Source organism: Camelus ferus, chromosome 23 (assembly GCF_009834535.1).
Source record: "Camelus ferus isolate YT-003-E chromosome 23, BCGSAC_Cfer_1.0, whole genome shotgun sequence".
NCBI classification, from domain to species: domain Eukaryota; kingdom Metazoa; phylum Chordata; class Mammalia; order Artiodactyla; family Camelidae; genus Camelus; species Camelus ferus.
Window position 1 is genome coordinate 10,719,501 of NC_045718.1, and position 19,385 is coordinate 10,738,885.

Genomic DNA, 19,385 nt, shown 5'->3' on the forward strand with positions numbered 1-19,385 from the left:
TCCCCATCCTCCCCTTCCCATCCTCCTCCCCATCCTCCTCCCCATCCTCCCCATCCTCCCCCATCCCCCTCCCTCCATCCCCCTCACCATCCTCCCTCCCATCCTCCAGCCTCCTCCCATCCCCTCCCCATCCGCCTCCCCATCCTCCCATCCTCCTCCCAATCCCTCCTCCCCATCCTCCTCCCCATCCTCCCTCCCATCCCTCACTCCTCCTCCCCATCCTCCTCCCCATCCCTCCCATCCCTTCCATCCTCCTCCCCATCCTCCTCCCCATCCTCCTCCCATCCCTCCAATCCTCCTCCCCATCCTCCCTCCTCCCCATCGCTCCCCCGCATCGTCTTCCCCATCCTCCTCCCCATCCTCCATTTTCCCAGAAGCCAAAACAAACACTAGGTGATTTCAGCACCTTTAAATGGTATTTTCTGCTGTCCTGCTGTTTCTTTTTTCTTTTATTTCAAAAATTGTAGCCAGCATCTATTGACTTCCTTGCTTGATCTTGGAGTATTGTTTTTATCTCCCCTTGTTTTGCCCACAGATGCAATGTTGTCTCATTTCTGAGAAGATGAATTGCAGTTGGTTTCAGGGTCTTGTACTGTCTTGTTTCTCCCGGGTCTCCCTTTTGTTTCTCTTGGTCTCTGTCCTTAAAGGCTTCTGTCTGTGTTTCTTGGATGACTATTGCATTTAAGAGTGAGGCCGCCAAAAAGGTCTGTTGAAATTCTGTGTAATTGGTGGAATGTGTACATTATGGCTGTAACTAAATTGCATGAAGTCAGAAAGGCATTTAAACTCACTGGGCCTTAGTTTCCTTACCTATCAAAGGAGCTACATGTCAATAGATATTAAAATCTTAGGTTTCTATACCCACTGAGATGTCTAAAATTATTTTCTGGTTGGTTTGTGGGATTTTGGGCGCTGATAACAATAGACCCAATGCTTTAGCACAAAGTCTGCATAAATAATAAGAAAACGAGCCGTGGACAGTCTTCTGTCCATCTGCTCCTTCCTGAGTGTGTCTGCGAATGATTTACTAAACTCTTGTAAGTCTCAGTTTCATTTCCTGTGAAATAGGAAAAATAATTGCCAACTCATTAACTTTCTGGGATATTTAAGGGCAAAAATATGCAAAGAGGTCTGCATACTGTCTGATACACACTGTTTCAGTAAACTGTTCCTGCGATTATTGTATTTACTGATGGAAAGAAGGAAGACTGTCCTGTGGTCTCTGAAATCCAGATAATGCCTCGCTTGTCACTTGCACGGAGAGCTTTCTCCAGAGATGCTTATTAATTTGTTGTGGACTCCTTGGGTTTGCTGTCTGTGAACTCTATATCAGATTTGCAGAATAAGTAAAAGTGCAATCCTTTCATTTTTATCTTCCTGCTTTACTATTATTATATACTTAGTGAGCAAGGAAAACCGTACATATCTGTTTTCGTGGACCCTTATTTTTGTCCTGATTTGCTTTTTTTCCATTTTTGGGTGGCCTTTGTGTCTATGGAGGTCAGGTTTGCATTCTCAACTTTTAAGACATGCCACCATTAATTTTAGGCTGGACGCTGAAAATAAGCATTTATGTTGTCTCTTCTGTTTCCCCCTTCTGTCCTTGTATTTTTCTCAGATTTACTGAACTAGACAGGTTTAAATCCCTTTGGAAATGGCATTCCATTCTTTTTGCAGAGGTAAGGGAAGGGTGGGGGGAGGGGAGATGGGAATGGCTGGGGTGGGGGGGAGAGGGGTGGTGGTAATGGTTGGTATGTAAAGCCCGAGTACGTCTTTTGAAATGTCATTTTCACTCCATTAATTCCTTAGTTTTTTGCTGAAATCTCTGATGGGGGACTTAGGGGTGTGACTTCAAGGTAACTGATTTGCCATCACTTAAACATTTTGAGTTGTAAAAGAAACATATTGGGAAAGGTAAATTCGGTAGCAATACATGTATTAGAATAACACAGCTTTGAAGATCAAGTGGTCTGTTATCTACATTTTCCTCTGTTTCTTGTACCTCGTCAATTCCATGGGTGATTCACAGGCACAGGTTTAAAGCACAAATGATCTACAGATTTCTGGTGCTATGGTGCCACCTACTGGGATATTTCTAAATATTCCTTTGTCTAAATGATGAAAACAGGCACTTACAAAGGAAAAAGAAGGTGTAGAAAATGTTGCCCCCAGAAGTAAAAGTCAAAGGGTAACACACGGAAGCCGCAGGTGCACGGCGGCACTCTGCTTTATTGTGCTCACCTGGCGAGACGTGGGCGCAGAGCTTAAGGGCACACTCGGCGCAGCTTAGACTTAGAGAAACGCGGTGTTTGATGCTGCTTTTCTTTCATTGTCACACCCTAAGTACGTGCCCTCTTATTTCTTACTGTTTCACATTTTTCTTTCCCCGCGTTCCACACCCTCCCAGCATTATTCACAGATAATGTTTACATACGTTGTAACGTTATTTATATGGACACAGCCTCCTAATGTTAAGCGGGCATTTATTATGCACTGGTTATTGAGTGCTTTAGGCAGATGTTTTATTTGCTTTGGGTTCATGTGACTCCACTAACTGTAAATGGTTGCTTTCAAGTGATGCACGAACTAGGGCTGTCACCCACTCCAGACAGCGGAGGTGACCTGGTTGGCCAGGCAGATCACTCCGTGGCTAAACCCAGCAGCCAAATGGGTAGATCGTGACACAACTAAATGACTCCTACAAGCACTCTTACCAGGTCTTGTTCAGCGCTGGTCCCTCCTGCTGTGATTTTGCTAATGTTCTGATGATGTCCGGTTCACGAAATGCAACAGACACTTGAAATCACTGCTCAGAGAACTGAGGAAGAGTTACAAAATGGGGTGAGATGTTGACACCTTGTGCAGACGGCTGCTGGTGCGGTCCCCTCTGAGGACGCACATCACTTCACCTACCCGCTGCCTTTCCTCGTGCGGGGAGCCAGGCTCTGCGGGAGTGCTTGTTGGTGTCCCGCTGATGTTTCTGTAAAAGTCGTTGGATCATTTTTGGGGGGAGGGGGGAAATATGTCCTTTAGATATTACCTGAGTGCTACAGAGACGGTATATCTGCCTATAGGGTTTTGTGACTGTGAAACAAGTCATTTTAGTCGCATCCCAAGTCTCAACTGTGATGCCGAGGGCTCGGAGTTGTCTTTCAAAATGACAGGAGGCTGGTGTCTCTGCGTGTGTCTGCGTGTGTCTGTGTCTGTGTGTGTCTGTGTGTGTCTGCGTGTCTCTGTGTGTCTGCGTGCGTCTGTGTGTGTCTGTGTGTGTAGTCCTCTACAAAGAAGGTGAAATAAAGCATGAGGAATGCTATTGTGTTTTACTATCACTTGGTGGGAGAATTTAGGATCAGATTTTGAGATAGATTGGTAGAAAAAATGCATATTCAACTCGGGGATCCTTTGTGGGAAGCCAGCACGAAGGCAGAAGAAAAAGGAGAGTGATCGGTTTTTAGATATTACGCTGTTTTCCATGGATGCTGGATTTTCTGGTATTGAGGATTAAAGGGTTCGGGGGAAATGTTGGCTGTGGGGGCATGATCAGATCAGGAATACGTAGATGGCGGCACAGATAGGTATGTAGTTACACAGACGAGGTATTTCTCTGTTCCAAGCTCCGGAAGCCACTTCACAGCTAAACAAGAGGTGTGTGGGGAGCTGCAATACTTTGTTGGATGTTACTGTTGTTTGGTTGACTTTCCTGGTGAAATAACATCCTGCAGTAGATGGACACACTGCTGCATTTTCTCTGTCTGTGACATACGCAGAGCATTCACTCAGCACACTGCATTTAATCTGAAAGTCTGTGTTCAGTGTTAAGTTCACTTTAGCAGGTGTAGCACGACTGATCACTTGCTCTGCGGAGCAATCCTGATTAAGATGCTTTTTTGTTTTTACTTAGCTTATGAGCTGTTAACAAACACCAGTCTCTATGGAACCTGTAGCACTGGCTAGAATAATGTCCTTGCTGAAAGGTCGGATGTGAGGAAAAGCTTGCAGGACGAGATGATGGGGAAAGCGGGATGCCTGAAGGTGGAGAGCCGGTCCTGTGCAGTCAGATGGGCTCAGGCCAAGTCCGGGCTCGCACGGACCAGCCCCGAGAACTCAGCCACGGCCCCTGCCGTCTCTAAGCTTCTGGGAGCCACTGTGATGCTTAGGAAAGAAAATGCAAGCAGAGGGCTTAGCGTAGTGCCTGGCACTCAGGAAACAATGAATATTAGCAGTTAGTAACAATAAAATACTGTTAGGATAATATATTCTAGAATAATAATAAAATATTATTAAAATAAAGTATTGTTTCTTGAAACATTCTTAAAAAAGATAAATCTCTACAAACTTTCATCTTCATTTTGGTAACAGTTTGCTCTCCTTTTCAAGACGTAGATTAAAACGCTACACATCATCGCTTTCCTTTAAAAAAATGCATTGCTTTCGAACTGATTGGAATTAAATGAATATCTCCGGAGCTGTTAACATGTATGTGGCCTGATAAATGGGTCAGAAACATTTCTGTCATATTGACTCTAGGATTCATAGCGCTTAAGTGAGAAAAGAAGAAACAGCTTCCTTATCAGCCCCTCATCGTGTTTCTCATGTCCCCAATAAATAGGTGACAAGTTATAACTCCTTTTTATAAAGTGCTCCGTGTCCTTTGCACTACGTATTTCAGTGGCCACAGATGGGCGGGTGGGAGCCGTAGACCGTCCGACCTGTGGAGTCAGCGATGGAGCTAGCACAGGCACCGCTAAGGTTCCTCTCTTCTCTGTCATCAGATCTATGTTTCGATTTCTCCTCCATATGAATTGATTCCGTCATGCAGGAAAGAAAGTCCAGCCTCGGGATCAGGTTTCTAACACTCGCTCTTGGCGTTTCTCCCCAGGCCGTTGTCTCCAGGCCTGCCGGGTTTCTCCCTTGCGTTTGCTCATGCTCCGAATCATCCAACAGTGACTTATCCACCACTTATTATGTGCAAGGCTCTTTGTTACGTAACCAAGGCTACTTGGTTCCTCCTCCCCGCCTCCTCGTCTTATTATATGATTCTTGCTGATCTCAGATGGAAGGAATTTTAGCTTTTAGTCATAGTCAGGTGCATGGATAACCTAAGTGTCTCTGCAGACCGCTGGAGGCTACGGCCGTCTCCACCTCTCTCTGTTTATCTATATGTCTTACGGATTATGAGCTTTTCAGGGCAAAGGAAACCTTCACCATGCTTGAAACGAGCCACTAATAGCGTGCCAGCAAAACCATAAATCTGCCTTGGACCTAACTGAATCAAATTAACTCATCTGAAGCTCCAAGGATTTAAGTGTTTCTATTGAGAAGGAGCACATCAAATAGGTTTAGACATTTAAAAGCTTCTCTGTTTCCCAGATAGAGAGGAGACAGGTATTACATGAAGTGTGTTCACACATGCAGACCAACTTGAACATTTTGAATGCGGCGATACGGGAAATTCCTTCCAAGCCGTTACCATGATGGCTCTTCTTCCTTTTGCTTAAAACATGAGCGATGTTAGCTACTGCTACACCGGTATCTTATTTCCCTTATTCCTTCTTTTGCAAATCACAACTCTAAGAACCTAATTTAGAAGGAAATAAGAATAAATGAGAGGAGAGGGCAGAGAACAGCTCAAGTGGTAGAGCGTGTGCTCAGCACACACGAGGTACTGGGTTCAGCCCCCAGCACCTCCTCTAAAATTAAACAGATCAACCTAATTACCACCCCCCCAAATCAACTGAAAAAGAAAGACTACATAAAATTTTAAAAAATGAGAGGAGAAGGAAGATTATTAATGGGAAGATAAAAATGAAAAGAAAGTTATTTTATATCGGGTAGAAGGGTAAACGCTGAGTAAACAGGGCAAGGATGCAGATGCAAATAATGTAAACTTAAAACAATACTTAAGTATGAATGATTCAGGAAAAGTAGACAATATAGTGAGAGAATAAGAACATGGTCTATGTATTTTAAACTATATCTTGTAATAATTATGCACATTTATATATTGTATATTTCGTATATGTGCGTAAAATAAAAAGAAACATTTTATTTCGTGGAACAAACCAGGGGGGTGTAATTGAAGAATACAGGATCATGCACCTCTGATGGCGCTTCTGGGGGAGAAAGTTTTTTCCCATCAGTGTGTCCTCAGAGCATGGAATCCCAAGGCAGGCAGGTGTCTTAAACACGAGAGGGTCCGACCTATCCAGTCAATCAGTAATCGTTATCTCAATAAATGAATGCACTTGGGAAAACCTTTTGAGAAGTCTTTTCAAAGTCTTTTGCAGACAAGAAATTAATTCCAGTAGCTCTCCTTTATTCTATTATGTTTTTAAATTTTACCTGAGATTTCAAAACCTAATAGCATAGTTTTGACACACCTGGGCTTTGTAAACGTGATAGCAATAGGAGGAATATGGTTTCATTGGGGTAAAAGGTACTGAAAGTTGCCACTTTGTAAATGTGAACTAACAGAGGTGTATATACATACACACACACACGCATGTATATGCATGTATATACATAAATTTAACTTACATTTACACATGTGTGTATGAAGTTTGAATCTTTCTAAGAGATGCTTTTTTTTTTTTTTGCAGGACAAGGTGTGGATACTACAACTAACGGTAGGAATTAATATTTGGATTTTACTTACTTTATTTTTTGTTGCCAATTTTATATACTTAATATTGATAGAATTTTCCATTATCATCTAGTGAAATCGTTTTTAAGGACAAGCTTTATAATCATGAATGGTCCTTGACCTTCTCTTGATCATAATATGCCTGCTTATAAGTTTTGGTAACTACCTGAACATATATATTATTACTTGTAAATGTATTTTGTGTATAAAGTATAGCCTTTCTTATATGGACAGCAAATCACATGGTAGATTTCCAACCTCTTTTTTAATTTTAACATTGTAAATAAATTTATTTATTTTAGTTTGATCACAAAACTTCATAGTGAAGGAGCTATGTGAGAAATTAGAGAGAATTCTAAACATAATTACATACATATAAATTCCTGCAAGAGAAAAGCTTTGACATTATTTAAGATAGTTTGTCATAATCATTTCCAAATTCTATTGTCACAACTGAATTCAGTTTTAACAAGTTGTCCTAATCCTGAGATAAATTTAAGCAATGCAGATGCTGACAATAAATTCATACATATCACGTGCAAAAGAAGAGAGAGAAATTAGATTGCATCTGGTTAAAAGTTAATTACATCGCTAAAGTGTTACTGTTATGAAATTATATTATTTGATTTCCTGATCAGTTATATGGTTGACATTATGCAATGGTAGGTAAAGCCGTTAAGATAACCTGATGTAACCATTATAAGGCACAGTTCTAGTGAGGCACATTCACAGTGTTCTGAGAACTGGATTATTAAAGGAACTATTTCTGTAATTAAAGAAAAATTCATGCCGAACTTCAGAAACAAAGAACTGTAACAAAATGTTCCTGAATATGCGTAAGAAGCGTGCGGTCTTAATTTTAAAAGGCGTAATATTGGGACTTTGTAGTTTTATAGTGCCTCAGAGAGGTTCCATCCGTACACGAAAGTCGCTGCCGCTTAGCGGATTGTGATTGGCTTATGCCACCTACTGGGGCGCAGCTGGGCATTCCTCCTTTGCGGGAGGATAAGTTCATCTCAACCACAGAGACCGGTTGCTTCTGCAGGTGGGGTGGGAACGGGGTGGAAAGGGGAGTGAATGTTTGAAACGATAGGTGACCCTCACCTTGCGGAGAGCTTCCACGATCTCTGCATGGACTCTGTTACCGCAAGCCTCCCGGGGATGGAGCCAGGTGAGTTAGAACCGTGATTCCCAGGTGCCAATCCAGGACGGCCCCTGCCAAACACCGCCAGCAGGACGGAGACCAGTGGGAACCAGCGCATCTGCAAAGCGTGCGCGCGGGGACCGCGTGGGATTGGCAACTGGAGCGCGTCTCCTAACCCTAAATTAAACTCTTATTTATGAACCCAGGGAGTGTGCACGGAGCTTTAGAATGAGTGCAAGGGTGACGGGACTTCTGGGTGGGAGGGTGGCTCTCAGAACACCGTTTCTTCACACACCAGGGACTAAATGTGCTCCAGACCAGAGTGCCTTAGGGGTGCGGCTCTTCAGAACGGTAGAGCACTGTCCTGTGGGGTGTTTGGGGTGACTCTCCTTCTCTGTAATTCAAATCTGACAAAAGGATGGAGTGGGTGATACAGGGAGAAGGTTGCAACATTTTCCTCAAAGCAAAAGGGATCATCGGAACCCTGCCACTCCCAAGTGAGTTCAACCTAAACATAGCAAACAAATAATGGGTCTAGTCTCTAATGATGAACGTGAATTAATGTTATTGGACAGAACTTCAAGCCCCTCCTTCCCTCTCTTCCATCTTCTCTCCCCCCTCCACCTCCCTGACATGTTTTTTTTAATAAATTTTTTCTTGCGATGAGAACGTTTATTTTTTTTAATTTTTAAATTTTTATTCTTTTTGGAGAGGGCAGTCATTCCCACCTTTTAGTCAACATATATCAATGAGAGAACGAACACAGGTTAGATTTATGATTTTACACCAAAGACAGGAAGACATTCCTTGCCTGTTACTTAGTTGGATGTGATGGCATGTAATTAAGGGTGAAAATGTATTAGTAAAAATATGTATTTGTGAGTTATTAGGATGTGAAATTTTAGAGGTTGGACATTTTCTTTGGAAAATAACACACAGAACAACCGTGCGACCCTTTGGGGCTCTGTAATCACAGACCGCTCTGCGGTCTTTCCTGGGCGCTGGCGTGGAGGGGAGGAGGGGGGTCTACAGGGCTCAGAGAGGGTTTATGTGTATTTAGCAAACATGGATTTCACGTCACCTGTGACATTCACGAGTGAAGCTGGGTCCTCCCTGTGTCATCTTCCTGTTCCTAGTCAGTGACCCTCCGTTCCTGTTCTCAGTTCTGTCCTGTCTTAGCATTTCTGCCCCTTTTCTAGCCCCCCCCCAGTTGTCCCCCCTTCCCCTATCTGTGCTGTGCTGTCTCATCCAGCCTTGTTGAGCTGAATGAACAAAACTACTAGTGGCATATAGCTCCATTTTTCACTAATTAGACATTGAAAAACATAAAATGTGCTATTCGTAGAAGTAAATACATGTCAAACAGAGAACATTAGGGAAACACCTCTATAATCCTAATCTTCAGCGATCACAGTGCTGTTTTGCCTTTTTAAAACAACTGGCGAACTCCCCCATTCTCTGAGATAAAGGAGCACTGTTTCCGGGCGAGAGAGCGTGACGCAGAGGCTTCAGCACGCGGTGCCATTGGCCCGCTCTGCTCTCAGGCCAGCTGTGTGAGCACCACCACACCCCGCCTCCTCTCAGCTTTCTTCTTCTGAGGTGCACTGGGGCTGTGGGAGATGGTATATCAGTATCTCAAATTGTGTTTCTTTCGTTGTCATGAAAAAAACCCATTTTTATAGACTTGGGTCATTCGTCTATTTGTTTATGAAATTTGGCTTCCAGTCTTTTACCTGGCCTTCGCTTTGTTTGAATTTGATCAATTAAAAAAAAAATCAGTGTGTGCCTTTTAGAAGTTTGGTCTTTTATTTTTTTCTCCTGGAACCCTAGCCCTCTGCATAATCACGTCCCAATTTTATCTTTATTCTTTTCTTCATTGATACATCTTTTACAATTTCTCTTTCTTTCCTTCCTCTCTTTCTTCTTCTCTCTTTCTTTCTTTCTTTCTTTCTTTCCTTCCTTCCTTCCTTCCTTCCTTCCTTCCTTCTTTCTTTCTTTACAATTTCTTGGAGTCATCTTTATGCCTTGGATTTTATCCTTCTGAACCTAGTTGCTTTGCACATTGAGAATCGAGCAATTAAGTGGGAAGAGGTCAGAGACTAGTTGCTTTTAGCTCCATTTCCCCATTTTTACCTTTAGCAACTGTTCCATGGCTTTTACTATTTTTATTTATTTATTTTAGACTTTTTTAAAATAGAGGTACTGGGGCTTGAACTCAGGACCTCATGCATGCTAAGCATGTGCTCTGCCACTGAGCTATACCCTTCCCCTAGACATTTTTTCAAAGTATTTTTCTTCCAGTTTTTAAAAATTGAGATATAACTGACATATAGTGCTATATACTTTTGGGGGGTGCAGGGGAGGTAATTAAGTTGTATTTATTTATTTATTTATTTATCTTAATGGAGGGACTGGGGACTGAACCGGGAATCTCCTGCTTGAGAGGCACACACTCTACTGCTGAGTTTGTTTTCGATCTTAATCTATTATATCTACACCTCTGATGGCATCTACAGCTGTATCTATGCAGGTGCACATACGTGTGTGCACTTTCAAATGCACACGCCTATACACATATACACCGTGACTCACAGCTGTGTGGTGTGTGCATGGGCACACACGTACATGTATGCACATTTAAGTACACATCGTCATGGATGGGAGTCAGTAGGCTCAGATGGGCTGACGTTTCAGGATATGATTCACCTCACCTGTTGATTTTCTCCTCCCTGCATCTCTCATGACTGTGGCAGGACTGAACACAACAGAGGCGTCCACAAGTCTGCCTCCAAGTGACCCCTTTCCTGCTCGCACCACTGCATTCTCACCCGCAAGCATCTCTGAACCAGGCAAGGCCGCCTCAGAGACCGTGCCTCCTCTAAACCCAGGCAGCCCCACCGCGGAAGTCTCCTGGGACCATACGGCTCACAATGGGACTCCTGCTGTCACAGGTTGGCGGACATCCTAACTCAGATGGGGTTAGGGAGACTTGGCTCTCTTTCTGTTTTTTCTTTATTTCTTCTTCTTTTTTTAAATTTTAAAGTCATCAGAACAGTTTTTCTTTAAGTGTTTAGGTTCTTTGTGTGTGATCTTACAAAGTGTGTAAAACGCAGAACATCCAGGTGTGAATGAAACGTTGGCTGACTGAAGTGACGCCCTGGGGCTGTCAGGGAGCAGGGGGCGAGGGAAGTCCGCCTGGGCAAAATCCGGGTTGGGGGTGTTTTCGGTGTTCCCTGATCTGTCTCTGCCAACCACATCATTCTCCTGGTCCCGCTCACCTAGGCTTCCTGTCGGCCCGACAGGTCAGAACTCCCTGCTGCGGGTCTGGGTCGGCCCCGCCCTCCCTGGCTCTTACCCCGGAGTAGAATCTTTCTTGGTTCAGTTTCAGATTCTCAATATCAGAAAATTATCAGAGACAGACAGTTCATTTTTTTTTAACCACACTGAGGATTAACAATCCAGTTTAGTTATTTGGATTTCTTCTAGCAATAGCTGCATTATTTTTCAAAAATTAATAAATTAGGGTTGTGCATCCTAATGGTAGAATTTAAGGTACTGTGGCCAAGTTCATAGCAAAATATCAGGCTACCGTAGGAGGTGTTTCTGCCCGGCGTAGCCCCGGATGCCCCTGGAATCCGGGGGCACCCCGATCTGCTTGTTGGTCCTTTGTGAAGCAGACAGTTTCTAGACATGCTCTGATCAGAGACTGAGCTCTGTGTTCAGTAAGGTCATCAGTCTTGGCTTGGAGCACAAGCGTGGGGAGCTCCGGCCCGGACTTGCGGCCCAGGGTATGTGCAGAGTTTTGAGCACCATCTTGATGGAGGTTTCTGGCTGCCCTCCCGCCAGGTGAACTGAAATACGGGCAGATTGGCTCTTGAAGAGACGGAGCCATTTCCCACTTTGGTAAACTGTAATACCAGTTTGCTGCTTATAACCTCTCGGTATTTGAAATTTTCACCTGCGCTGGGGAGGTGTTGATGCAATGACCTCACCTTCCGGCCTTCGGCGTCCGTCAGCGCGGACGCTGCACCTGTCGGCGCCCGCGGGCCCGCTGGCGCCCTCTGCCGGCCGTGGCTCCCGGACGCCTGCCCCGCAGCGTCAGCCCCGCTCCCGGGCCGCGCCAAGTCCGGGCTGCCGGCCGCCTAGACTCGTGCAGCTACGAAGAGCGCACGGACACCGTTTAACGACGCGGGGAGGGAATCCAAGCGCTAGTCCACGGGTCGCATTTGCTGGTTGATGAATTTGGAAATTCATCCTTTCATAGTTACCCTCCCGCCAGGAGACCACGTAACAAAGGTCCTTGTAATGGAGATGAAATACTAAAGAATGAGAATTACGAGTGCACTGGGAAAGCCTGTTCACGGGGTTCTTCAGGGCTTCCTCTGTTTCTGTTTGGGACAAGTGTTACTGCGCAGTGAAAACTTCCTTTCGTTAGAGATGAAGAATGTGTACGCAGATTCTTTACTTCAGGACCTCCTGCCAGTAACAGACGGATGAAAAGCAGGCCGTGCCTCTTATCGATGAAGCGCACTGAGAAATTGTAACCACAAGTACACTGTTTATTAAAAGACTGAAAAAAAATTAGATGCTTACATTCTCCGTTCGAACACCAAGATTCTTTCAGTTAAGCACCTCTGTCTATAAAAGCTGCAGACTATCCCCTCCCTGGTCTTTCCAAAATCACTGTCTAATCAGTTCACGGTGCCCTTTTTTATCCTGGAAAACAAGCATGTTTCTCGGGTTAAAAATGCACACAGACACGTGTAGCCATTAGTGACCTGAGGGCCTGGAAGTGACAGGTGTGAGTGGGGAGCCTGACAGCACAGTGACTTTCCCTTCAGTATGAATCCCACGCGGAAGCAATATATATCAAGTAGAGTAATTATTATTTTGAAGCGTTAAGACACTTCCCTTGGCCTGAAAAATCATGACAGGCAATCCACAGACTTTAAACATCTGGGAAAAGAGCTGCCCTCACCTCCCTGCCTGGTTTCCTGGCTCCCACTACCGTGGAAACCGCAGTAAAAAAAATGTGGCGCTGTTAGCAAATCCATGGATTCCCGGGGTGTGGCCGGGAAGGAGGCATGACCTGGGGGCTGATTGTCACACAGACTACTCTGCTTTGCCCCATCAAGGAATTCTTCCTCTCACAGGGGCGCATTCCACTGGTTAAAAATCGATTAAGATTGATTAACCTAATTAAAATAGTAATTACCACTCCTAAGCCATCCTTGAGATTACCTGCTCAAGGGAAGTGGTTTTCATATGAAAGGGGAGGTGGGCGATTTAGCGAGTGGGGGAGGGCCCCTCAGAACCTCCTGACGACCAAGGACACCTGGGAGGGGCAGAGAGAACACGGGTAAGCGAAAAGAGAAGAAAAGAGTGTGGAGGAAGGCAAGCCTGGCTGATCCCAAAATTTGCAGAAGGCCAGTTCTGTGCCTCCTATTTTTTTTAAAGGATAAAAAAAAAAATGCATTTTCTACTCTTTTCCTTGCTCTGTTGGAACCTTCCTCTGAGAAGCCAGAGCTGAAAAATTGATGTTTCTGTTGTTCATTCTATTCCACGATTGAGTTAAATTTGGAAAGTTTAGTGGTTTTTGAAGATTGAGCTGAGAACCCAAACTCAGAATTTTGGAAGATGCCCGTTCAAGCCTCGTGACGTGTACATGTGTGATTGGAGGCCGCCTGTGTGCTGGCATCGGAGCACGTGCGCCCGTGCGCTGGGCTTGAATACTGAGGATCCGACTGCAAATCCAAGACTAACCTCACACTGTTGAACCAGTGACCCCAGGGATCGTGACGGTGAAATAACCACATGAACTCAAATAGGAGCTGGTCCCGAATTTCCTTTGCCTTTGTCGGGACCACTAGCAAGGTGCTGAGCAGGCGGTGGGCACCCAGTGAGCGCCCGTGGCCCGCCTGTGCTGGGAGGAAGGTGCGACCTGCTGTAGGTGCTCTGACCTTGATGATGGAACGTCCTGACCAGACACAGGGTGGGGTCTCGTGGGCGGCCACCCTTGATGGTCTACACTCGCTAGCATGTATGAGGTTGGAGAGGAGGGGATGTTGTCTGTGTAACGTGGAGGCTCGTGGGCTCCAATCCCGTCTGAGTTTTCCTGGTCTCCGTAGAGAAGGTAGAATTAGGACCTTCAGCTGGAAGGAAAAAACCCGAGCTCAGCAGCTGCACGGGCAGCATCCCCTCCAGCTCTGCTTCAGGAAAATTAGGCGAAGCACCTGCACCCAGGGGTCCCTCCCTAGAGAGGCACGTCCCACCTGAGGTGCTGGGCAGGGCGGGCCGCAGGCCCCCGTGCAGACCTGGCCGCAGCCTCTGGCCCTCAGAGCTCACTTCCAGCCCTGCTGTCTCAGGCAGCAGCCAGCGGCTCCCACTCTGCGTGTTCTCAGGGCTCTCTAAAGCAGCCCTCCCCCGGGCAGTCCTCCAGGCGGAGATCCCAGACCCTTTCCAAATGTGTGCTGTGCTTGCAAAACTGCGCGGGATCTGAGCCGTCTGTCCGTGAGCTCGTCCCTCCCACAAGCCGTGCTGCTTTGCAGCCCGTTTTGCAGGCACATACGTTGTGGCGTAGCACGAGGGCTGCAGCAGCAGCGGGCATGCGGACGTTGGCTGCGTGGCCCCTGCCCTGGCGCGGGCGGCAGGGGTGCGTGGCGCTGCTGACGACCTGTCTGATTGCAGGTGCTCCCGGAGAGAGGATGACAGCCCGCACCTTGCCCGCAGACACTGCTCCCTCACCAGCAACCACCCTCAGCCCCGCACACAGCAGCCTCGCTGCCTTGCCTCCACGCATCTCCAACTCGACCACCAAAAATACCACCTCAGGTTTGACCGTGATGCTCTAGGTGTTTTAGGTGCTGGATGATGAGATAAAAACTTGAAACTTTCATGCAGCTCTTTCATTTCACACCAAATATTACTTGCAGCTTTCCCATTTTACCAATTTTCACATATTGTTACTAAATTAGGCAAAACACTCCTCCCCAACTTACCAGAAAGCTTTTTCTGGGCCTATTTTATTTTATTATTTATGTTATAAAAGTTTATGGCAAAGAAGAAAGATAACAGATTTTAGTGTCATCTAGCTGAGAGCAAATCCAGCCTCTTAATTTCCTAGCTGACTTTGGGACAAGTGACTCTTAGCTTTCTGTGTGTCGGTTTTCCCTTCTGGAGAAATGGATGTAATGATATTCATTTCACACAATGGATGTGAGCACTGAATCTGTAAAAAGCCTGGTATGAAATGAATAGAACAAAAGTGTAACTGGTGTCCTTGTTAGTAATTAAAATAAGGAGAGTGGTAACTGATCGGGTAAGGACTAGCCTGGGCAGGACTGCACATCAAGGCAGAATTGTACCAAGCAACGAACGGCTTCCTCTCAGCTTACCTGATGCTTAGTTCCAATCCTTTGAACTGTTAGTTATCTTAAAGAGCCTTGTGTAGATTAACCTTTGATTCACTTTCTTGTTTTAAAAAACAAGCGAGTGTCAATTCAAACTAGGAAGAGATTCGGTTAAGTTGGTCTTTGCTGAAGCGTTTCCGCCTCGCCCTGCAACGTGACAGACGCATTAACCGGTGTTCCTCTGTTCATTTCCTTGCAGATTCGCTCTCCACACCCCCTGCACCATCCTCTCTGACCACTGCAGCAAGCACGTACTCTGCAACAGCTCCCACAACCATAGGTGACAGCCTGACCCCCAGTCATGCAGTCACAGCACCGCCACGCGCTTGGGACACGCTCACAGAAGGGTCTTCCGTTTGCTCCGCCCTGGGCTCTTTCCCGGAGAAGTTCACTTGAGGGTTCTAGTCCCGAGGGCTAGTCAGAACCACTGCTCTGTGTCGGCAGTGCGGCAGCTAAAGCTCAGGGCGTGGTGTTGCGGTGACAACCTACGACGTCACGGTCGCAGCATCCCTCAAGAGTTGTGTGCTTCATGAGACGCACAGAGAAATGACCAGCTAGGCTAGGGCTTCTAAGAGCGGGTTTTGGTATTAGGATGAAAAAGGACAGTTCTATCAGTGGGGATCTCTGTTTCACGAGGTCAGTAGCAGGGGAGTGATCACAGGGCCCCAGCCGTGCGCGCGGGGCGTGGAGACAAAGGCAGGGCGTGAATGGCCATCACTTGGTGGGTGTCCATCAGAGGTCAGCCACGCAGAGCCTGCAAGCGTACCATTCTCCCCCCAATTTCTCCAACTCAACGATCAGATTAGCGGAGAGCTCTCAGCCTCCACAAAGCACATTTCCACTCAGTTCTTCAGTCAAAGACACGCACTCACACAAGATATGTCTCAGGGGCTGGGGAGCACAGTTTGGCGCCCTGGACCCAGTATCTGTGTGAAGCTTACAGAAGTTAAACCAGGGAGTGAAGCAGCCCTTGCTTACTCTCTGACTTTTTTTTAAACAAAGGTGTGAACTGAACTCTCCAGGGGTAGCGATTCTATAAAGGTATTTGAGATTCGTTAAGGGGATGAAGACTTTTTAAATGAACAGTCGGCCGCGTTATTGCCATTCTGTGATCAATGTGTGTCCACCAGGTCTTAATGCGACACAGTCACAGTTGTGCTCATTGGGTCAATTCATGAAAATGTCTTATAGAACTAGCTCCTTGGTTTACAACCTTTGAAGTTTTGAGATCAAGACGTGGGACCAGGCACCGCCACCTCTGCGTTAATCTGCTCCGCCTAGCTCAGTCGCCTCTCCAGTTTATGGAGATGAACCTTTGTGAAGCGCCCTGCCCCAAAATGACAGAGCGGAGATATTCTAAAATGCAGCTTTCATAATTTGAATTCTTTTTTTTTTTTTTTTTTTTTGTCTATTACAGCTACTACAACTCGTAAGCCAGCATGTGGTAAGTTTGTTTAATTAAAGGCAACGTCTGTCACTTTAGAAAAGCTCTTAAATTACTTCCTTCTCTATTCCAAGCTTCCAACACTCCCTAGCGAGCTAAACTCCCTGACTCTAGCTCCTTGCCGGTGGTTGTCTCCCGTTCTTAAAAGCCAAGATCCTTCAGGGCAAGAAGCTTCGACGTCATACTTGGACCTGGCTCTGAGGACCCGGGTTGATAGTTACTAGCGAAACAGTTAACTTCAGTTTGGGATTTTATACAGTGATAAGATAACGAGTTTGTCTTGGGCTGGGGGGAGGATTCAGGGTGATGAGAAACATGAAATCTGAATAATACCTCACGGCTAATCAAGAAGAGAACAGGTCCTCCTGTCTGTCTGTCTCTGTCTCTCTGTCTTGCCAGGGTTCAGCTCAGAGCAGGTGCTTGAGAACAGCTTGTGCCCGTCCTTTTCCCATTATTCTTCCTGTGTTCTCAGTGGAACCAGGGTCCTTCTTCATGGCCAGGGCTCCTGCCTCCAAGTGTTCCTAGATCTCACCGCTGGGGTCGCTGCCTTCGGTGGCTCTCCGCACATTCAGAGTGAACATCCACCTTCGTGTGTTTGCTTGATTAATATGACCCCGCGTGACCAGGTTTCTCATGTGTTACTGCTTCCTCGCACTGTTCACTAGGTAACATGCCAGCATACGTAGCTTTTCAAGCACACGTTTCTTGCGGGCCCCGTCTTCCCTCCTGCTCTCCTTCCTCTCCCCTTGGAATCCCACGCCATCCTCACCCGGCGCCTCCTCCTCCATCAGTCTGTCCATGCCCTGCTCCCAAGTTAAAATGCAAATGGAGTCACCTCCTCCGGACACCTCTCCTGTGCCTACAGTCCGAACCGACTTCTCTGTCCTTTTACTCCGTATTATTTTGTGCATGATCTTATTTTAGGTGTTTTTCCTGTTTTCTGTGGTTCCTGCTTATGCCTGTGTCCATGTTGGATCCTAGGGTCCCCAAAGCTTAGCGCTTGTATCCCTAGTGCTCGGGACAGCATCTTAAGCTAAATAAGGGCTTCGTAATTTTTGTTGCACTAAAAAAAAATGAGTGAATATATCAATGGGTGTTGAAGAGACATATTCACCAGTCAGTGGCATCTATTTGAATAAAGGGGAGTGTGAGACTACACGCTCATTTTCACACTAAGGAGGCATCGTTATCCATAATCTTACAAAAGCGGAGGAATGATGGCACCTGCGGTCTCCAAGTACGATGTTCCGCATGTCGAGAGAAAGAGGTCATCCCGAACTCCGTTTCAGAAAGCAAGGGGGTGATAAAGCAGGAGAAGGAACGTGCCAGGTGCACTGTGCGTTGCTGCGTAATTCAACAGTCACCGAGGCCCTGCTCATGACAAGTGTGACACAGGGATCTGGATCTGCGGTGATGATCAAAACAGACAGGACTTTGCTCTCATGGGATTTACGGTCCAGTTAGGAAGACAGACAGACATGAATCCAACAATCATATAAATACAAGCTCACAAGCCAGGGTCCTTGCTAGGGTGGTGACAGACGGAATTACGAAAGAGCGACATGGAGGCCCCCGGTGTGTCCTTTTCCTTTTTTATGTTCCTGGGGATATTTTGTTGGTGATTTGCTATTTTTTTAAAGTACGTGTTGAGTTTGTATTACAGCAATGTAGGTTTATTCGTTCTGAAAACTAAAGGACAATCTTCGTGGTTTAATTTTCTTTCAGAAAATAAATATGAAGGCATCAGTGTGAATTACTCTTACAACGGTAACGGAACATACAGCGCAAAACTTGCTGCTGGTGATGAAGTGACATGTGAGCCCCCTTGAGTGTAGGCAGAACCAGCTGCATGGTCTGGAGACGTGCACAAATCACACTGTTGAGATAAAACATGACTCGTGTGGCGATCCACCTAAATCTCTACAACTCGAAGTTCCACCAGGTACATGTCCACTGATTTCTGTCTGTGTGTTTACAACAAGGCAGGTTTGCGTGTGGCGCCTCCCAGTGGTCACAGGAATCAGCAGGTGGGAGAACAGGCCAGCGGGGTGGACTTCCCACTCTCCTGACCCAGTGACAACAGGACCGCCCACAAGCCTCTGCGTTTGTCCCATTAATCCAACAACCGTGTGAACACCCGCCTCCCTGCACTTCATGAGGGCGGCTCACGTCGATGAGATGTGGCTCCTCCTGAGCGACTGCTCAGCTTTTTCCTCCTCTACCTAATTCAAGTCGTTCGACACGGATGTGCCCACAGCAGCCCTTCTAAATCCAAGCGTGGCTGCAGTATCTTGGAGGGGAAACGGAAAGTCAAAGGTTTGATGTTTGTGGAAGGAGCAAAAGTGCGTTCACCCCACAAAGCTGAGTCACGGGTGCGTCAGAGCGCTCAGGGCGGCTTCCGGGGACGAAGGGGCCACCCCAGGAGCCCGCTCCACAGAGGCCGCCTCAACAACACGCACTTTCCAGAAGGGATCCGCGGACTGCGTGAACTTGCTGAATCTCTCTCCTCTGTGAACAATCCAAGAGCGCTGATGGGCTTGCTAATGTTTGAAACAGGTCAAAGTCTGGTGTTTTTGAAAAAATGCCACTTAACTTATTCACTTTTTCTAAAGGTTTCTGAAATACATTACCAATTAAAAATAGAAAATGACTGCTTAAAAAAATAACATTTCCCAAGAGGGAAGACTTCAAGCTCTGTGTAATGATCATTCAATAAAACAATCAAAGTGTAAGTGAAAATTTGAA

General features: G+C 46.0%; 1 protein-coding gene across 1 annotated transcript in view; it reads left to right on the forward strand.

The window, feature by feature from the left end:
• Positions 1–19,385, forward strand: part of PTPRC (protein tyrosine phosphatase receptor type C) — a 102,399-nt gene that overhangs the window by 40,227 nt on the left and 42,787 nt on the right. Inside the window, 7 exon segments of the mRNA XM_032466457.1 lie at positions 6,600–6,626; positions 10,541–10,738; positions 14,475–14,618; positions 15,396–15,476; positions 16,614–16,640; positions 18,366–18,424; positions 18,456–18,582. Coding sequence (XP_032322348.1) covers positions 6,600–6,626; positions 10,541–10,738; positions 14,475–14,618; positions 15,396–15,476; positions 16,614–16,640; positions 18,366–18,424; positions 18,456–18,582 — 663 coding nt within the window.